This window comes from Rhipicephalus microplus, chromosome 6 (genome assembly GCF_043290135.1).
Source record: "Rhipicephalus microplus isolate Deutch F79 chromosome 6, USDA_Rmic, whole genome shotgun sequence".
Lineage (NCBI taxonomy): Eukaryota > Metazoa > Arthropoda > Arachnida > Ixodida > Ixodidae > Rhipicephalus > Rhipicephalus microplus.
The window spans coordinates 137,403,416-137,421,013 of NC_134705.1; the positions used below are offsets into that span (position 1 = coordinate 137,403,416).

Here is a 17,598-nt window from a genome sequence, read left to right on the forward strand (position 1 = left end):
TGTCAGTAGCATCCAAGACTTTTATAATTTGTGATCTCTTAGTGAGATATTTCGTCTGCTGTGATTGTTTGCCAGTGTCAAGTCTAGTGACTGTACCTCCAATCAGAGCACTGTACGGGCCCGGACCGGGCCGGGCATAGGCCCATAAACTCCTGGCTCGCGTCCGGCCCTTATCAGGCTCGGGTATTATATACAGGGTGTTTCATTGAATGTATTCAATATTTAAAAAACTACAGGAAGGTGAATTTCACGTGTTACCAGTAGAGATGCCTTTACGGTGGTATTTTTCTCATTAAGATGCGTGTAAACGTTATGTACGGCCGTAAAAATGGAACTTAAAAATTTATTTTTATTAAGTGGGCGTAAGCACTCGAGTTGAATGGCCAATTCCAAGTCCTCCTGTGGCTAATTTAAAACAACTTGAAATTTTTGAAATTCGGCCACTGATAATCACCGCACAGCGAAGAAATGTGGCTATTAAAGATATATAAAGAAAAATCTGATGTCATTACGTCATTCTGCTCCATTCCAATTTGTTCAGTATCTTTTAATGAGAAAGGAACAACTTTCGTACTTCGTATGGGAAGTTCAAGTAGTCCAAGTAGTTCAACGCAGAAAAAGAATCGCTTCTGAAACGCCAAGCAACTAATACAATTTCAAAAACACCTGCTGTAGACATCTGTGAACAATATCAGCATTTGAGCATATTGTACTTGAAATAGCCCATACGTTGCACATGCAGGTGTCTTTATTTTGCATCCAAAACATACTCATAACCAACAGGACTTCGAACAAGGTGATGTTGAAACTGGCTCTTAAAATATTTCTTTATACAGGTTGTTGGGTTGTCTTAGACGGTAATAATTGGCCCTATAGAAAGTGGTCATGCAGCATAAAAGAGGTATGTTTGCTTTCTTGAAATTTTGCGTTTTAAGGTACTCTCCCTTTCTTTCCAACTCAAGAATACTCCTTTGTGCATAAAAATACTTTTGCTTGATTCTTGTGTTCTGTAGTGATGAGCTCAGTTACCATTTTTTTCTTGCAAAAAGCTGTGGACTCTCATGCCCCCTCAAATGGCAGATATCACAATATGGCAGGTTGCTTCATGCGCTAATCAATGGCGCTGTGTCGTACCACTTCTAGATAAGCATGCTGAACTGCTAATCGCGTGTGCGTTGCAGCAGCCCCTTTTTGTTTACCATGTAACTGTAAATGTCAGTCGCAGTTACAGGGCTTGAGCATCCCTATGCTTGTAGTTCCCTTGCCGGTTTCCGGGCAGCTGCACCGGAAGCACGCAGCAGCGAATGCAGTAGCAGCAAATTGGATTGGTATCCCCTTGGGACACCATGTGTACAATTGTACACAAACTTCAAAGGTTCACCAAGCACCACGTGTTTCTTCAAACACGATCTGCACATTCATCTTTCGTACAGGCTTCTCAAGTTGATAAATGACGGTCAGTAAACCTGTTTGTGCTGCATATTGATGCAGAGCATCACTTTTACAAGACACTACCATGTTTGCTGGTCGATGAGTGGAGTAGATGTAGATGTAGATGTAGATCTTAAACTCATGGCTCACACCCACCCTAGGGGATCGGCCAAGAATCGGGTAGCTTACCAAAAAAAAACGAAATGTATATAGTTAAATACAGGCTAAAAGAAAATTACCAGAGATATTGTTTTCTGTTGTGAATTATTTTTTCAGAAAAGTATTTTGTAAATTATTTTGATGAATCAGTTCCTATCGACTGAGCAATAATTCATTGATATCGAAGAAAAGTTTTCAATATCCTACATGGGTTAACTGAGAACCTTTTGGTATTGAGCTTTTTAAGTAAATCTTTTTGACTTTACAATGAATTCTTGCACGGCCTGCCGTGCCCTAGGGTATGTGCACCTAAGGATAGTAAATATGACGTTGTCAAAGCTAAGCCAAAGATTTGTTATGGCATTTCTAGTGATACCTTTTTTAATGCTGAAAACTTTCTGCAAGAGATGAAACAGCGCTTTACAGTTTCCTCTTCTCCACAAAAAGAACCAAGTGGAGAGAGAGTCAAGCCTGCTGTAAATAAATAAAAATTTAATTATTACGACAGCGTAATCGACTGATTAAAACTTCCAGGCGTCAGTTATGACATGAGGAAGTTTTCTAGAGTGTCATTAAATGGTTGAAATCCTGGGAATTTTCGAAAAATGGTGTAAAGAATTTTCGCATCATCATTTGTCTCCGAAATCAAGAAGCTACTATAAAGGCTGCTGTAGGGGTAATATTGATAGCTGGTCTGTCTAACGCCGCTTTCGCTAGTGCGTCAGCTGTTTCATTTAAAATTATGCCTCTACGCCCCGGCACCCAGTTTAATCGCACCTGGGTTAAGGAATTCGGTACTAGGGAGTTGAATTCACCTAATGTTTTCGAACCACCGGATGCCGTGAGTGCACTGCAGACCGACAAGGAGTCTGTTATTATTACGGCGGAATCCATTGATGTTGACAGTTTTCGAAGGGCCAGTATTACGGCTAAAAATTCTCCAATAAAAATAGTTGTGAAATCTGGAGTTTGGAGGACTAACACGAAGAATTCTTTTTCTTTCATCTAATAGGATGCAATGAAAAAACAAACTGTTCATGCGTTTTCGGCTTAGTTTTTTTTATTATTTCTACATTTTGGTACGCGTATTGATGCTGAATATTTACAAGATCGATATTTAATTATTTGCTAGTGACATAGCATGCAGAAACTAACACAAAAGAACGCGTTTCTTTATTTTATTCTTGGAATACTGAAAGCCTTGAATCATAATATGTGAATTTGACGCATTTGCAGGCTGTAGATTGCTATTTGCGCCTGAAGGGGTAGTACGAAGTAAGGCTTGTTGCACTGAAGCGTGCGCCCATGCGAAGTGACAGTTGTGCTGTCCGTCTTTCCAGCAAACCTGAGTGATCAGAGCACAACAGTTACAAAGGTGTGAGTCATTTTTAGGGACGAAGCTCCATGAAGCGTGGGTCTGTACATCCTTTGTATGTATGTAGTCGTACGTAGCCGACGGTAGCACATACCCGCTCTAGAGCAGGTATGTGCCACGGGGCATGCTAGATGGGAGATGGCGGTACATGGAGCGTTCACTAGATGAACGCGCGGGCCGACGGATGGATAAACGCGTGGACCTACTGACGGACGAACGTACGAACAGGCAAACATACAGAAGAATGAACGGACTGGCGGACGGAAGCAAGAACGAACGGACAGACGGATGGACGGAAGCACGGGTGGGCTGGCGGACGCTTCGCCCTATTCATCATCATTCACTCCGTGGATATGCTGTGTTTTTTTTTATCCTTGGCAAGATTAGAAGCGTGACTACAAGATCGGGATATGATGCTACTACAGAAAAAAGAATCCCGCCTTTGTGGAACCCCTATGAGTCTTTCTCACTGCTGAAGACAACCAGTTCCTTTCGTCTCCGCTGGAGCCGCCCTCACTCTCAGTACTCACATCATTCATTGGTAAAGAAACAGACGCTGCTGCGGAAGGCTGTGAACGCACTGTACATTTATAGCGGACCAGATGGGTCAGATGCCTGGAATGCCTGGATATTTCTTATCCCAACAACATTTACAGCCACTTAGTGGTCGACACGACAATGTTGACCGCTTAGTTGGGCATCAGTTATACACAGGGGTTCAGGATGCAAATTGAAAAAAATAGCACAAAGTATGCAAGGTTTCAGTTCACATCTTCCCTCTAATGATTATGAATAGTTTGGTGGATGGTCTCGGAAGATAGCAGATTGTCACGGGTGAAGATGACTGCTCTTGTGTCGCAGAAATTATTTTAAGACACGTAACAGCAAGCCAAACTTTGATAGCGTAAAAAAAGGTCGCGGGTTCGATTCCCGGCTGCGGCGGCTGCATTTCCGATGAAGGCGGAAATGTTGTAGGCCCGTGTGCTCAGATTTGGGCGCAAGTTAAAGAACCCCAGGTGGTCAAAATTTCCGGAGCCCTCCAGTACGGCGTGTCTCATAATCATATGGTGGTTTTGGGACGTTAAACCCCACAAATCAATCAATCGATAGCGTAAAAAAAGTGGTGAAGGAAAGGCTACATAGAAGTCATGCAGTAGATATGTGTCCAATGAACCGAAGGTGGCTACGGTCATTGGATAGTCTCAGTCACATACAGTAAAGCCTCAGAGGTACACATCTAGCGAAGCTGCAAATTGTCATTCAAAATTTGTACCATCTGAAAACGTGACAAATCAGTATAAGGCAACAGAAAAGTCGCGTATGTTTTTATTCATTTTATTTTCAGTGCCACAGCAACATCTTGAGCAGCTGTGAAAGATTGCCAGTAAAGTTTACAGAAATCAACGATCATACTTGCTCTGGTAAATATTGGGTGCTTGTGCGGAAGCATATGCCAATGACCTGTAAAAGCTAGTAGCACCTTCCCTATCTGATAACACTTTTCTGCACACCAAATAATGGCGGTAAAAGCAACGCATGGACCGTTGCGCACAGTATAGATAAATACTAGAAGATTTAAAACCACTGTTCTTCGCTATTCTCTTATCGCGATGGTGCTGAGAATCTTTTTATGGATGATTGTTTAAAATCCGACTCTCTCGTACAAATAGAATAATTGGCTGCTTAGCACGTCCTATACAACCCTGCATGTTCACGTTGCGAGGGACACACAGTGATTTGGTGGTTAGCGCCGCACACTAAGGAGCTCGAAGTCGCTGGTTCGATGCTATGCTGTGCAACTTTTTCTTCTCATTTTTTTTACAATCTGTTAGTAAATAGTTTACAACATGATATTTATGACGGAAATACGTCGCGCAGCCATGGTGGACTCGGGCATAAAACACTTGCGTGTTGAAAAACGTCATCTCTGGAGTGAAGGTGGTGGCATAGAGAGAGAGAGAGAGGTAGATGAAACTTTGGTTTTTGCAGCAATAAAGACAAGCGCGCAATTACTATAATAGCCTCACCGAAGCCACCTTTTCTCATACAGTGGCCAGACATTGAGCCTTAAATGGGTGCACGGCAATGTGGACTGCCCTGTGATCGTCTTTTCGGTACTCGCTCGGTAGCATAGCGTGACATTCCTCACGGCTTTGTTGATTTCAAATGTAATGAAAATAGTGTTGGTTTTATGATGATCGCTGTTGTAGGAGTCATCGAGATAATGTGACTGAGGTTGGCGCATGCCGCCCCAGACGCTTTGCATAAAGGTACAGAAGCATTTAAGTAGACTCCATCATTGTGGAGCTCAAACGAAACACTACCATCGGGAGTAACACAGCAAAGGCGGAAATGCATGGCATCGGTGGCACACCATCGTCGGAAAAGCTTGCGTGATTTCCAAACGATTTAAATAATTGGTGATAACCACCATCGCATATTTTTCAAGGATGATTGGCGTGAAATATTGAAGTAAATCCATGCTGACTTGTAAAAAAGGGCTAGAGTTACCGTCACCCAGCTGAACAACTCAATATTCCGGAATGATTAGCGCTGAAAGGCTGCAGAGCTAAATTGTACAGAACGAAAAGATGCTCTGGACTGAAACCTGCTTTCATAGAACACATCATGCTTCCAAATGAAGAGGCGAAGTGTGTGGTTCTAGTGTGGCCTGATAAAGAGACCATTGATTGATTATTCACGATCGAAAGTCGGTAACCTTTATATAAGTGAGTCCATATTGACCATTGGGTAAGTTGCGGTGAAGGCGTTGATGATAGTATGCCATCAACTAACATGGTGAAAAAGCCAGTTTGTGTCCTGCAGCAATTCTCATAGTTTGTCCCATAAAATACATTTTATCTGAGCTTCCTACTTTGTGTTGATGCTTCCCAGAAGGTGTTATAGCAAAGATAATGAACAGCAGGCATGTGGTTGCTGAGGATTCAAAAGCTTCTGCCGTCAATGATGGGATCAACCTCTTTCATAAGCAGAATGAAGTAAAATCGAATTTATTAGCGCTTTATTCACTCTGATACAAACAGGAGTTGGCTAGCGCAGGTTAATGTGCTGCACAAGCTACGCTATCCCATGGCATGGAATTGACCAACCAAGTAGCTTCAATTTAGACAAACTTGGGGTTAAGCACACATATTATAATTCTTTCACTATGCGGTCCAATACAAGTACCAAACAGTAATTTGGCAGCGCGGACGTGGAGGCATGATAGTGACATAGAGAGCATTTAGCAGAGTTTGGTTTTATAGAAGCATTCCGAAAAAAAGAAAGACTGATGCCACGTCATACAGACAGTTTTAAGTGTTGCTATGCTTAACCGTGGTGTGTAATAGTTGAGGTGCATGAGGCTTCCTGTTGTTACACATGCTAAGTTCGGCCAGTTGAGCAAGCTGATGAAATCAAGAGGTTCTGATGTGTTTAGCAAAAAAACAAATTGCGCACATACTCGGGCTTACGTGGTACGACACAGTTTTTTTGCACCTTCAAGATTGATTCCTTCTATCTTGGACAACGTAGGCGGTGTTTACGGTCCCATGAGGCGGTGAGATGCCAACAATGAGAAAAGAAATTTTCAAGAAGTATGTAGCAATACTATGTCGGTAAACTTGCTGAGCACGGAACAGTCGTTTGATAGACATTCCATCGCGAATCTAATTTACACGAGTTTTGCTTGACTATTTTTCGCCTACTGGAGCTGTATTACATTATCATCATCATCATCATCATCATCATCAGCCTGACTAAGTCCACTGCAGGACAACGGCCTCTCCCATGTTCCACCAGTTAACCCAGTCCTGTGCTTGCTGCTGCCAATTTATACCCGCAAACTTCTTAATCTCATCATCCCACCTAACCTTCTGTCTCCCCCTAACCCGCTTACCTTCCCTGGGAATCTAGTTAGTTACCCTTAACGACCAGCGGTTATCCTTTCTACGCGCTACATGCCCGGCCTATGTCCGATGTGTATTACATACACATCGTTAAGCAGCGTTCAACGCCACCTTCTCAGCTTCTGGGTTCGTGAGAATAAACACTACAAGTCTAACTCAGATCATGGTAACCACGTTAAGACGACCAAGTGTTGCATATGCCACGTAGCTACCCCTAACCGTGGTTAGAAGTCACCGTTGTCAGCCTAACCTTAGTTAAGGCTGTCCATTATAAAGGTTAATAAGAGATTATTAAGGTTACTTTCAAAAATTGATGTAAAAAATAACGTTGTTGAAGTCCCGAGGGCATGAATATTTTTCGAAATCTTTAAAAACCAGACTTATTAGTGCATTCGGCTGTGTAAGTTTAAAGGCATCGTATTATCATGAGAGAAGGGCTTGCCCCTAACACACTTAAATGCCGAATCGTAGAGCCACCTCTAGAGCGCAAAACTCCGTGACTGTGGTTTTCATGTTACCCGCTTTTTTGTTGCAGTTTTTTTCCACGTCCAAGCCAATATGGACGCACACTACTACAGGAAAGACCAACCTAAGGTGTTTAGTGGACCAGGTTAATGAAATGAAGCAGAAATTCATTATCTACACACGATCGTGTTACAACAAGGAATATAAGTAAGATTCTTGGTGTGCGAGATAAAATTTGAATATCAATATAAACTCCTGCATTTACAGGGTGTCTCGGATATTGTACGGAACCTTTTATGAGCACCGAAGGAAACACATGGACGTGAAACCCGAAGGTTTGTGTCTGACGACTTTACTCTTCACTTGTATTATCCAACTTCCAATATCTTGTTGAATTCATTCGTTTTTAAATGCTAATGCGTTTCCTACACGGGATATGCCAGATGTCCGTCCAAATCCATCCACCGCCCTCTCCCATAGCAACAGCGGTGGGCGCGCTCGTCCCTAGCAACAGGAGTACCCACCATGTCACGCTACGGCGTCGGCAGCTGTCGGCAACAGCTGTGGTCCCACGCGCTTACTTTAACATTCCACTCTAGCTACCAGAGCTAGATACGTTTCTCACTACAGAAAAACGTCATGATGGTGAACTGCGCTATTGGCAGCATGGTGGTAATAAAAAAATAAAACATTTTTTCTAATGCTGGCGAGGGCGCGCTGGTCGCCGAAGAGAGCGGACGCGCATCCCGTCCGCTCCGTCTTCCAAGAACTATTTGCCAGTGATTTTCGGTCATTGAGCCCATGAATTTTACAACAACGCGTGCGGAAAGCGATCAGAATTCCACTGACACCAAAATTCAAGGTAGGAAAAAACTTTTTGCCGGATTTGAGAGGTTTTCAACCCGCGCCCCTTTGGCCCGACGCTCACGAAAGCCGGCCACTCGACGAGACGCGCTGAGCGTCTCCTCTGACGCGGGCGCTTTCTTCGCCCAATAACGATGGAAGTCCAAGTGAACGGAGAGGCTATCTCCCCCGAAGAGTTTCTGGAGGGCACGGATTGGTGCACCATCGGATCTAAGACCAAAGTTAACCGCGCAAACGCGCAGAGCAACACCCAGAACGAAGCCCCCTCCTGCACCGGCGAGGGAGCGGACTTCACCCGACAGCGTTCGCGTCGACAACCGCGTAACATCAAGCGGCAAGCCATTAGAAAGAGCAAAATGCCACTACTCCCACGGAGCGATTTTAAGAACGTGATACGACCACGAGGAGGCCTCGACGTGGCCACCACTTGAACCGTGCGCCTCGTATCGGCGATTTACCGCGCGGCCAACGTACCGGCTCATGAAGCAGGGGAGGACACGGTGTGTTCCAACAACCATCAAAACATCATCGTCGTGAGCACACCACATGCCTCTCACGCCGATAAGTACAGACAGCTTCAAGCCATGAATTATTCTCAATTAGAACGAGGAGCGCTGGCACTGGTTTTTGCCGTTACTAAACTTCAGGATTATGGGTTAGGTTTAGAATTCATCCTGGGTACCGACACCAGCAACTTCTGGGACTGCTGCGAACCGACCGCAAGACGCCAGCCATGGCTGCAGCTCGCATCCAACTGTTGGCCCTGTACCTGGTAGGATACCGCTGCAAGCTACAATATGCTCCAGGAAGGCAGCTACTGAATGCGGATGCGCCTAGCAGAGTGCCACTGCAGTGCACAGATCCCAATACGGAACCCGTACCTGAAGAGTTGGTTTTTTTTCAGTCTGGATGAAGCGACTGTCACGACGCACGAGCTTAAAGACCTAACCACAGCTGACGCGACCTCAGCTCATGTAAAACAAAACGTGTTGCACGGATCGCCGAAGGGCGCAGAGCGGCTTGACTTTTCCCCTGTTCCTTTTGCTAATCGTGAGTTGGAGCTATCTCTGGCACACGAACTCGTCTACTGGGGACATCGTGTCGTCATACCTGCCGCAGCATGGAAGCTTTTGTTGCAATTACTGCATGAGATGAACCAAGGCTTCTCGGCAATGAAAACAGTGGCGTGATCATTGTTTTGGTGGCTTGGAATTGACCATGACATAGAGTTAACGGCAGCGCACTGTAACAGTTGCATTCTAAATTTGCCTATGCCCCCAGCAGCCCAGCCTTTAAACTAGCCAAAAGCACAAGAAAGATGGGCGCGGGTGCACGTTGACTTCGCAGGCCCAAGGGAAGGTAAAATGGTTTTCGTGGTAGTCTATTCTCACACGAAATAGATAGAAGCGGTGCCAATAAACCAGGCTACTTCGGCAACCAACATTAACTGCCTGCTAGACATGTTTAGTCATTTCGGGGTGCCAAGAACCCTGGCGTCCGACAACGGAACAAAGTTCACCAGTAACGTATTTGCCATCTTTGTTGACAGAAACAACATTACACACCTAAGAAATGCTCCTTTTCATCCGCAGTCAAATTGAGCGGTGGAGAGGACAGTCAGGACGATCAAGGACAGACTGTGCAAGATAAAAGGCGGGAAGCTCGAGCATAACCTCCCTCGTTTGTTGCTCAATTACAGGAGGACTCCACAGAAAACCGGAAAATGTTCAACTGAAATGTTGCTGGGGTACCAGATACGGTCACGCCTGTACATCTGCTTTCCTGTGTCGGCGGGGCCCAACGCTAACGAGGAAAGTGACGAGTTGTGGACCCCAGTGAACTGTGATGTGCATGTGCGCAACTATGGGTCCAATGGTAAATGGATACCAGGGAGGCTACCAGCCGTGTCGGGAGGACGGATGGTCGCAGTAGAAACTGCGCAAGCAAGCGTTTGGCGGCACATCTATCAAGTTCGTCCTCGTACGTAACTACCATGCACTCACCCGGGAACTAACAGCAAGGAAAATACCCGGATCGCAACGCCCCTAGGCCCGCAGCTATCCGCGAGCCCCGACAACGCTGCGGAAACGTCGCCTCAGGTGGCGCTTCCAGATGTCAACCGGCATGCGCCGGCTGCTGGCCGAACGCCCACTCCATCCGGGACAGATAAAAAAACCACACAACTCCTCCATCACTCCAAGACAGTACGCAAGGCAGTTCGTTATTAAGAAGGAAGAAATGTTGTAAATCCGGTATCAAACTACGGCGTTATACGCGAACCATCATTTTGATGAGACAGGCTCCCTTTGATTGTATTTATTCTTACCTTTTATTATACACTTTTGCTTACATAGATGCGTGAAATAAAGGTTTTTTGGGTTGTTCCTCGCTGACACGGGATCGTGAACGTCCTCGTTTCTTCAGAGCGGCGTCAGACTGACGCCGCTATGCAACAGTTTTAAAACCATTTTTTCTTTGATTTTTAAAACGGTAGCATGTGATATGAAAATGCTGAGTATTTTTGGGTTCATTAAAGCTTGAGCACAGAGGGGATGGCACCGGACCAGATCTGCTTAAGTAGAAATTAAGAGGTGATACACGGCAACATAATTTTGTTACGGAAACTTGAAATTTACGCGTGGGACACCATTTATTATTTCATGCAAAGAGCAGGAGCGAGAATTCTGGATTTGGTATCGCAATTTTTGATGAGTCGTCAACAAGGGCAAGCTTTCTGAACCTCGCTGCTGTTACATAAGCTGCAAGAAGCATGATTGGCACAATGGGAAGATGAAGGGATGCCCGCGCGAGTGAATCAGCCATCTCATTTATAAGTATAATACGATGGCCTGGCACCGATATTATCCACACTAGACGAATAATTGCTGGGAATAAATATTTAAAAGTTTTTATATTGCTGATGTCGACGACGATAATAAAAATGAACACATGGAATACGAATTAGTCACTATCACAGGTGGCGAATGAGTCACAGGAAGCTTACAAATAGCTAGTATAACAGCCGTTAATTCCGCTTCAAATATTGGTGTATAATCGGGTAAGCGTAATGAAAAGGATCAGAATATTTAAAGCGAAAATTACCCACACCTACTTTCTCGCCACTCATAGATGCATCCGTTGCAATCACTATATTAGTACCTAATTGAAACAGGTGTTCGTCTTATAAGCCAATCAAATAATTAGAGGGCAAGTGTTTAGCATTTGTTGTGAAGATATCGTTCAATTCTATTTGCACTTGGCTGATTGCTTTGTCAGATGATATGATCTCGAATATGTTAGCATTTAAAGCATCTAGAAGTGTTTGAACAAGTAGCAGTTGGTGTTTATATACACGGGACCAATGCTCATTGAAAAAAATACGGGGCTCGGCAAAAAATAAAGCTGTCGTCTTCTTAAAGTACATCCAAAAAACTTTAATACCTTTTGACTGTTAAATTACGGAATCTGCAGGCATGAGTGGGTATCCGAGCTTCTTGATACAAAAGCCTCATCGCTCAGTCGTATTGAACTTAACAACATGTTAAATAGCACTGGTGATAGAACAGAGCCTTGAGGAACACCTCTCGTTTGGCTATACTTCGGTGTTGAAACACCTCGTTGGCAGCAATAAAATTTTCTGTCCTTTGAAAATTCGTAAATGCAATTTGTTTTATACTGCTGAAAGTTCAGGTTTTTTAGAGCATTGATAAGAATAGGATGTTCCACACTATTATACGCCTTGGCTATATCAAAGGTTACTAGGGCCGCATATTGTGGTCTGTGGTGAGCAAGCTTTATACGAGCCTCTAAATCAACGTGCGCCCACCATATAAAGTAATCTGGTCTAAATACAATGTGGCACCTACTGAGTATTGCATTAACTGTTATGAAGTTCATTTTCCTAATGTAAAGTGTTCTTTCTATTAACTTACCTCTATGTGATGTTAAAGCGATAGGCCTAGTCTTGTCTGTCTGCATTCCTAATTCCGTTTTTTTTTTGAAGAAGCGGTATTATTTTTGCAAGTCTCCAGTCAGGAGGTATTCAACTATTTTCAAGTGAGTGGTTGACAACGTTAAGAAAGTCTTCAGGAGAGATGTCGAATAACATTTTAACGCTCCTGAAGTGACACCATCTGGCCCAGGACTCGTGTTGGCAGAAAGTGAACGACGTGCGCAAGCTTATCCCTACTTACTTCAATAAACTCATTTCCGAATGAAGGTTTTACAAACACTATTTGTATTTGTGATGCATATCTCTTTCTACTTCTAATGCGATTTCAGCGAATATATCCTCCAACAACTTTGGGGAAAAATAAGTAAGTCAATAATTACGGGTGCTGCTTTAGCTTAAGGATAATGGAGAAATCTGAATAGAGCTTTCTTGTTACCGCTCTTGGAAAGATAGCTATTACGTTTTTCTTCATAGTCGTCTTTTGCTAATGGGACTGTTTTCCAGAACGTAGCTTTAGCATATAAATAATTTCTCCGATTAGTAAGACATTGGTTGGTAAGTAATTTTTTCCACACAACTTTTTGGCGTCTATAACCTCTAGCATTATCCAGATTCCACCAGGCAGATTCGAATTTTCCTTTTGTCGAAGATACAGTGCACTGTCATTTTTTTAATTGTACGCTTTTCAGTGGAACAAAGGCTTATAGCTTCAACATTTGTTTTCATACTGGGTAAGGAAGGCAATGTTGACTGTAATTTCTTTTTAAATTTATAGAAGTGTACAAAACTTTGCACCTTGTGGTCTACCGTCACTAAAGGAAGGTCGTCTTCAAATATCAGGGGGCCGCGATCACTACTTGTAGCAGTATCAAGAACTGTCCAAAACACTACGTCACATTTGAACTAGCAATTGTCAAATCTAAGACGGACCCCGAATCACATCGAACAAACATGGAAACTCTGGAATTCAAACAAATAAGTTTGTTCCGAGTAGTCCAGTTCCACAGTCATTTTCCCGATGAAACAGTGTAGAAACCCTACGACACATGCTGGGAATTGAAGTCTCCCGCAAATAGTATACTGTTTCTGCAAAAGCTCAGAGTCACATCAAGGGCTCTTTTATTTTGTATCCCAGCTGGAGAGTAGTTGTTGATTATACACAGTGGCGCGCATCCAGGAAAGTGAATTTCCAGAACCAATACTTTATAATCAAGTGATATTCGTTTGTAAACTAAATGTGCTTTATGACAAATTTCGGATGAAATGAAAAAAATTATTCCTCCACTACGTGAGTCTCTGTCCAGTCGAAAGCCCTGATAGTTTTTTAGATAGATGTTTTGATCAGCTGAAAGCCAAATTTCTCATAGCATTATGACGTGTGGAGATTGTTGAGAAATTAGGTATAATAGGTTTGTAGTCAGAAAGAATTTAACGGCTGTTCCACTGAAATGCTTCAAGGCACCTTATGATGAAAAACAAGAAGTAGCAACTGCTTGATCTAAGATACTGTCTTTTAAGAATTGCACTTTAGTCCTAGGTTCCTTCATACTATTTTTTGTTTTTAGATAAGAAGAATTATAAAATTTTCTAGTAGGTGATCTGGTGCGTTTCAGAAGGTGAGCATCTATATCTACATTCTGAATACACAGTGACTCTGAATCAGACATACCTTTTTGCTCAGTTGTGTTATATCGAGAAAGCCTTGCTTCATTATCGATACAGGCATCTGTCTGATGTTCGACAAGCTTATTGATTGAAGCGCTAGGAGGTTGGATATGCCTAGTTATTCGATCAGATACGCCAGACATCTGTGAATCTATATTATTATTGAGTTGAGTCGAACAGATTAAGTAAAACTTTTTCTAATACTTCTTCTACGGCGTTTTCTACCCTACTGAATTGGACTGAGAAAGTGATGCATCCATAGTAGGAGGCGGGTGAGCGGCTATGCCGGCATAACCCTGAATACTGCTTCGAATTTCTGCCATTGCTTCTGTACAAGAGCGTAGTCTCCTTTCAATGATTTGAAGCACCTGAAGTTCCTTCGATCTTGCAGGGTAGTTCGGATCGTCTGCACCCTATTGAAAATCTTGGGTTAGTGGATGCTGGAATTGTTGGTGGATATGGTGGAAATATTAGTGGATATGGTGGAAACTGTAGTGGGCATTATGGCTGATGTCGGCTAGACTGTAAAAATTGGTGGCAGATGGTGGTGGTGGTGGCGAGCCTATGGCGCTGATTGTGGAAAATGCCAACTGATGGTGGCGATCAAGACGTGCTTGGTGGAAAGCTTGGTGAGCAAGGTTGGTGACGGTGGCGTGATGGAAGCTTGGTGGATGATGGAGGCATGATGAAAAAAAAGCACATGACAGCATGTTAAATCAATTATTTGTAGTGTTTGATTCTTGAATGCGCAGACATATTTGTTTACGGCCAAAAGAAACAAACGCTGTTCAATACGCTTGAACGAATACCAGTGTTTTCGCAAACAGGACGCATCGCGTTATTCACACTACCCAAACCACGCACATTATTCCTAGTTTGACCGTCCGCAAAGCTGAACCAATATTGTCGATGCCTTTCAACGCACACTTCACGTCACAGTCAACACATCACATGTTCGAAGACGATGACGTCGTTCCTCGCACAGGCCGCCACGTGTGCTCACTTCTGCGAGATAAACAGCCAGTCAGCGTGGCAAATATTTCCTCACGCACTTTACCACACACCTAGATGTTCTCTGACACATACTACAGCTAATGTCGCCACTATGAGATGAAAATTAAGCTTTACAGAAGAACAAATTTGGCCGCGTATCTGCATGTTACATTGAAAACGTCGTCAAAAGACGATAGCCTTGCTCTGGAGAGAGTGAACAAAACGTTTAATTGATGTTCAGCGCAAGAAAATTGGTGAATGGTATTCTGTAGGCGCTGCGTTGGAGTTCCTCGAGCGTGCAGCGGAGGCGAACGAGCGCAAGAAGTCACGTCACACGTGAGATATGAGCGCTATCTGGCAGTAGTTAGCTTAGAAAACGAAGCGCGCGCGCACCGCGCGCCTGTCTCGGAGGTGATGAGGTGTAGAACGCAAAGGGACTGGTAAGTGCCACCACCGTGTCGTCTTAGCAAAGCGTTGGCAACTCTTGCCTTTCCGTGCAAGCGTTGCATGGTCAGCGCAACAAGATAAACGCTACGGTTCTTAGAATTACTTATGTATGCCTTTTCTATTAGGAGACACAGAATATTGACGTGTTAGGGATCTCACACAAATGCAATAATTGCGTTTGCATATGCGCAATAATTGCTTTTTGATTGACAATCGCCCAAGTATGAACGCTGAATCTTGAGCGATATTGGTGGGCGCTGCGGATGGGGTTTGCCCTTTGGAATATCGTTTGGCCGCTTTAGTACCGTTTAGAGTACCGTTAAGGTGAACAAACGCCTCGCTGCGGTGGTCTAGTGGCTAAGGTACTCGGCTGCTGACACGCAGGTCGCGGGATCTAATCCCGGCTGCGGCGGCTGCACTTCCGATAGAGGCGGAAATGTTGTAGGCCCGTGTGCTCAGATTTCGGCGCACGTTAAAGAACCCCAAGAAGTCTAAATTTCCGGAGCCTTCCACTACGGCGTCTCTCATAATAATATCGTGCTTTTGGGACGTTAAACCCCACATATCAGTCAATCAAGGGTGAACAAACAAACAAATGTACATACATACATACATGCAGACAGACGGACAGATTAAAATTTTTGCGTCGAAGGTCCCCAAGAAAGACTATCATCTTTAAAAAACTTGTACCAAGCATCGAGTGACTGCACCACACTCAGCCACAGGCGGAAGTGCTTTGCCAACCACCACCTTGCACGTCCACTGGTGACGCCCTGCTGTGATGCATCCCGGTAGAGGTCTATTCAAAAGCAATATGGTGTGTCGTGATTTTAGAGGTGCATTCACGCGAAAATTTTCTGTTTAGTTTAGCCACGTCGTAGGTTGCGATCTGCAACCTTGCCGGTGGATAGAAAACGCTCAAGTCAATGCTCAGCGTCCATGCACGTATCACTTGGGGTACTGTCGGGTGTCATCGACATGTAGACTACAATTTCACTTGACGTTAGAATTCCTCCTCTTAATTCTACACGCATGCTCTATACGGACTTGGGAGAAGGTGTTTCTTCTAAATAAACGTCAGATGTTAGTAGCAACCTCTGTGTTCTTGTTTCCGCTTCTACCTAGGACTTGATTTCGTCGGTAATTGTTTTAGTTGCTTTCTGTATATGTATACGCACGAAGTTGTCCTACAAAGAACACTCTATATCCTTTTTATTTTGTTAGAACAAGAACAGACCTTTTCTTGAGAAGCAGATGTCTTGACGTGAGAAAATCTATATACCACGTGGTTTAGAATGCTGTTCAATTCAGCCTAATAATAAACATCCACAATTATACACAGCGTTTAAAAGACAGAAACATGAGGCGAAAACAATAACGTTTGCTGAAGAAGCACAGCCACAGGCTTGTTTGCACGTCAATGTTCTCGCCTGATGCGTGTTTGCTTAAGCGCTGCGTATTATCACGGATAAGTATCATGGTTATATCTGTTTATCGTATTGTTACTGAAAAGGACAAACAAAACAATTATTCATGACAGAAACAACTGGTCGACGTCTGTGTACCTAAGCGGCATCCTCCGAAGGCATGTGCTTGTCAGGTTGATTTGGACTCAAGATATTTTACTGCAATTTCTTAAGATATTAGAGTCCGCTTCTCCACCTAAGTGCATTATGATGATCAAAGAGATTTTGGTATTATTTCTCTCGAAAGCTGTATATGTTTAATGAAACAATGCATTGTTCCACTTTTAATATACAACCCGCATTGAGTGTCGACTTTTCGCATTGAATTTATTGCTCAGCCCTCAGTTGTATAGATCCGACTCATTATGGTAAAAGTAGCTAAGTAACCCCTAACTGTATTTCTTTCATCAGCCGTTACCGTATTGCTGACATTTGGTGATGTTTCCAATTGGCAAAAAGAAGACGTTACGGTTATCAGGAAGGCATGTTTTTGTCCTTGCTAGAACGTTAACGTTGCCAATATCCTCAATTTTTCTAAACAAGTAGACATTAAATCTGACCTACTCACGCACCTAATAATACCATAGTTGCAAAATTTAGGCCTCTAAAAACTCACTTTTAATTGTAAAATGATTTTGCTTATTACATAACTTTGCGGAACGAAAAATTCCCTGCCACAGTCGTCTAGTAGCTAAGGTACTCGGCTGCCAACCTGCATATTGAGGGATCGAATACCGGCTCCGGCTGGTGCATTTTTGATGGAGGTGACAATTCTGTGGGCCCGTCTGCTCAGATTTGGGTGCACGTTAAAAAACCCAGATGGTCAAAATTTCCAAAACCCTCCAATACAGCATCTCTCACATCGTGGTTTCG

General features: G+C 43.5%; 1 protein-coding gene across 8 annotated transcripts in view; it reads left to right on the forward strand.

Annotated features, from left to right (window-relative positions):
• The first annotated feature begins 705 nt into the window (after positions 1 to 705).
• Positions 706 to 17,598, forward strand: part of LOC119167978 (uncharacterized) — an 85,774-nt gene continuing 68,881 nt past the window's right edge. For 3 of the 8 annotated variants that reach the window (XR_012884301.1, XR_012884302.1, XM_075866667.1), the window contains exons 1-3: positions 753 to 901; positions 7,409 to 7,545; positions 7,606 to 7,673. Coding sequence is in view for 6 of the 8 variants with exons in the window: in XM_075866667.1 (XP_075722782.1) it covers positions 800 to 901; positions 7,409 to 7,545; positions 7,606 to 7,673 (307 nt within the window). In the remaining 2 variants the exon portion in view is untranslated. Of the gene's footprint in view, positions 902 to 7,408; positions 7,546 to 7,605; positions 7,674 to 17,598 lie in introns of all 8 variants that reach the window. The other 5 variants (XM_075866670.1, XM_075866669.1, XM_075866666.1 and 2 more) reach the window with 4 other exon arrangements.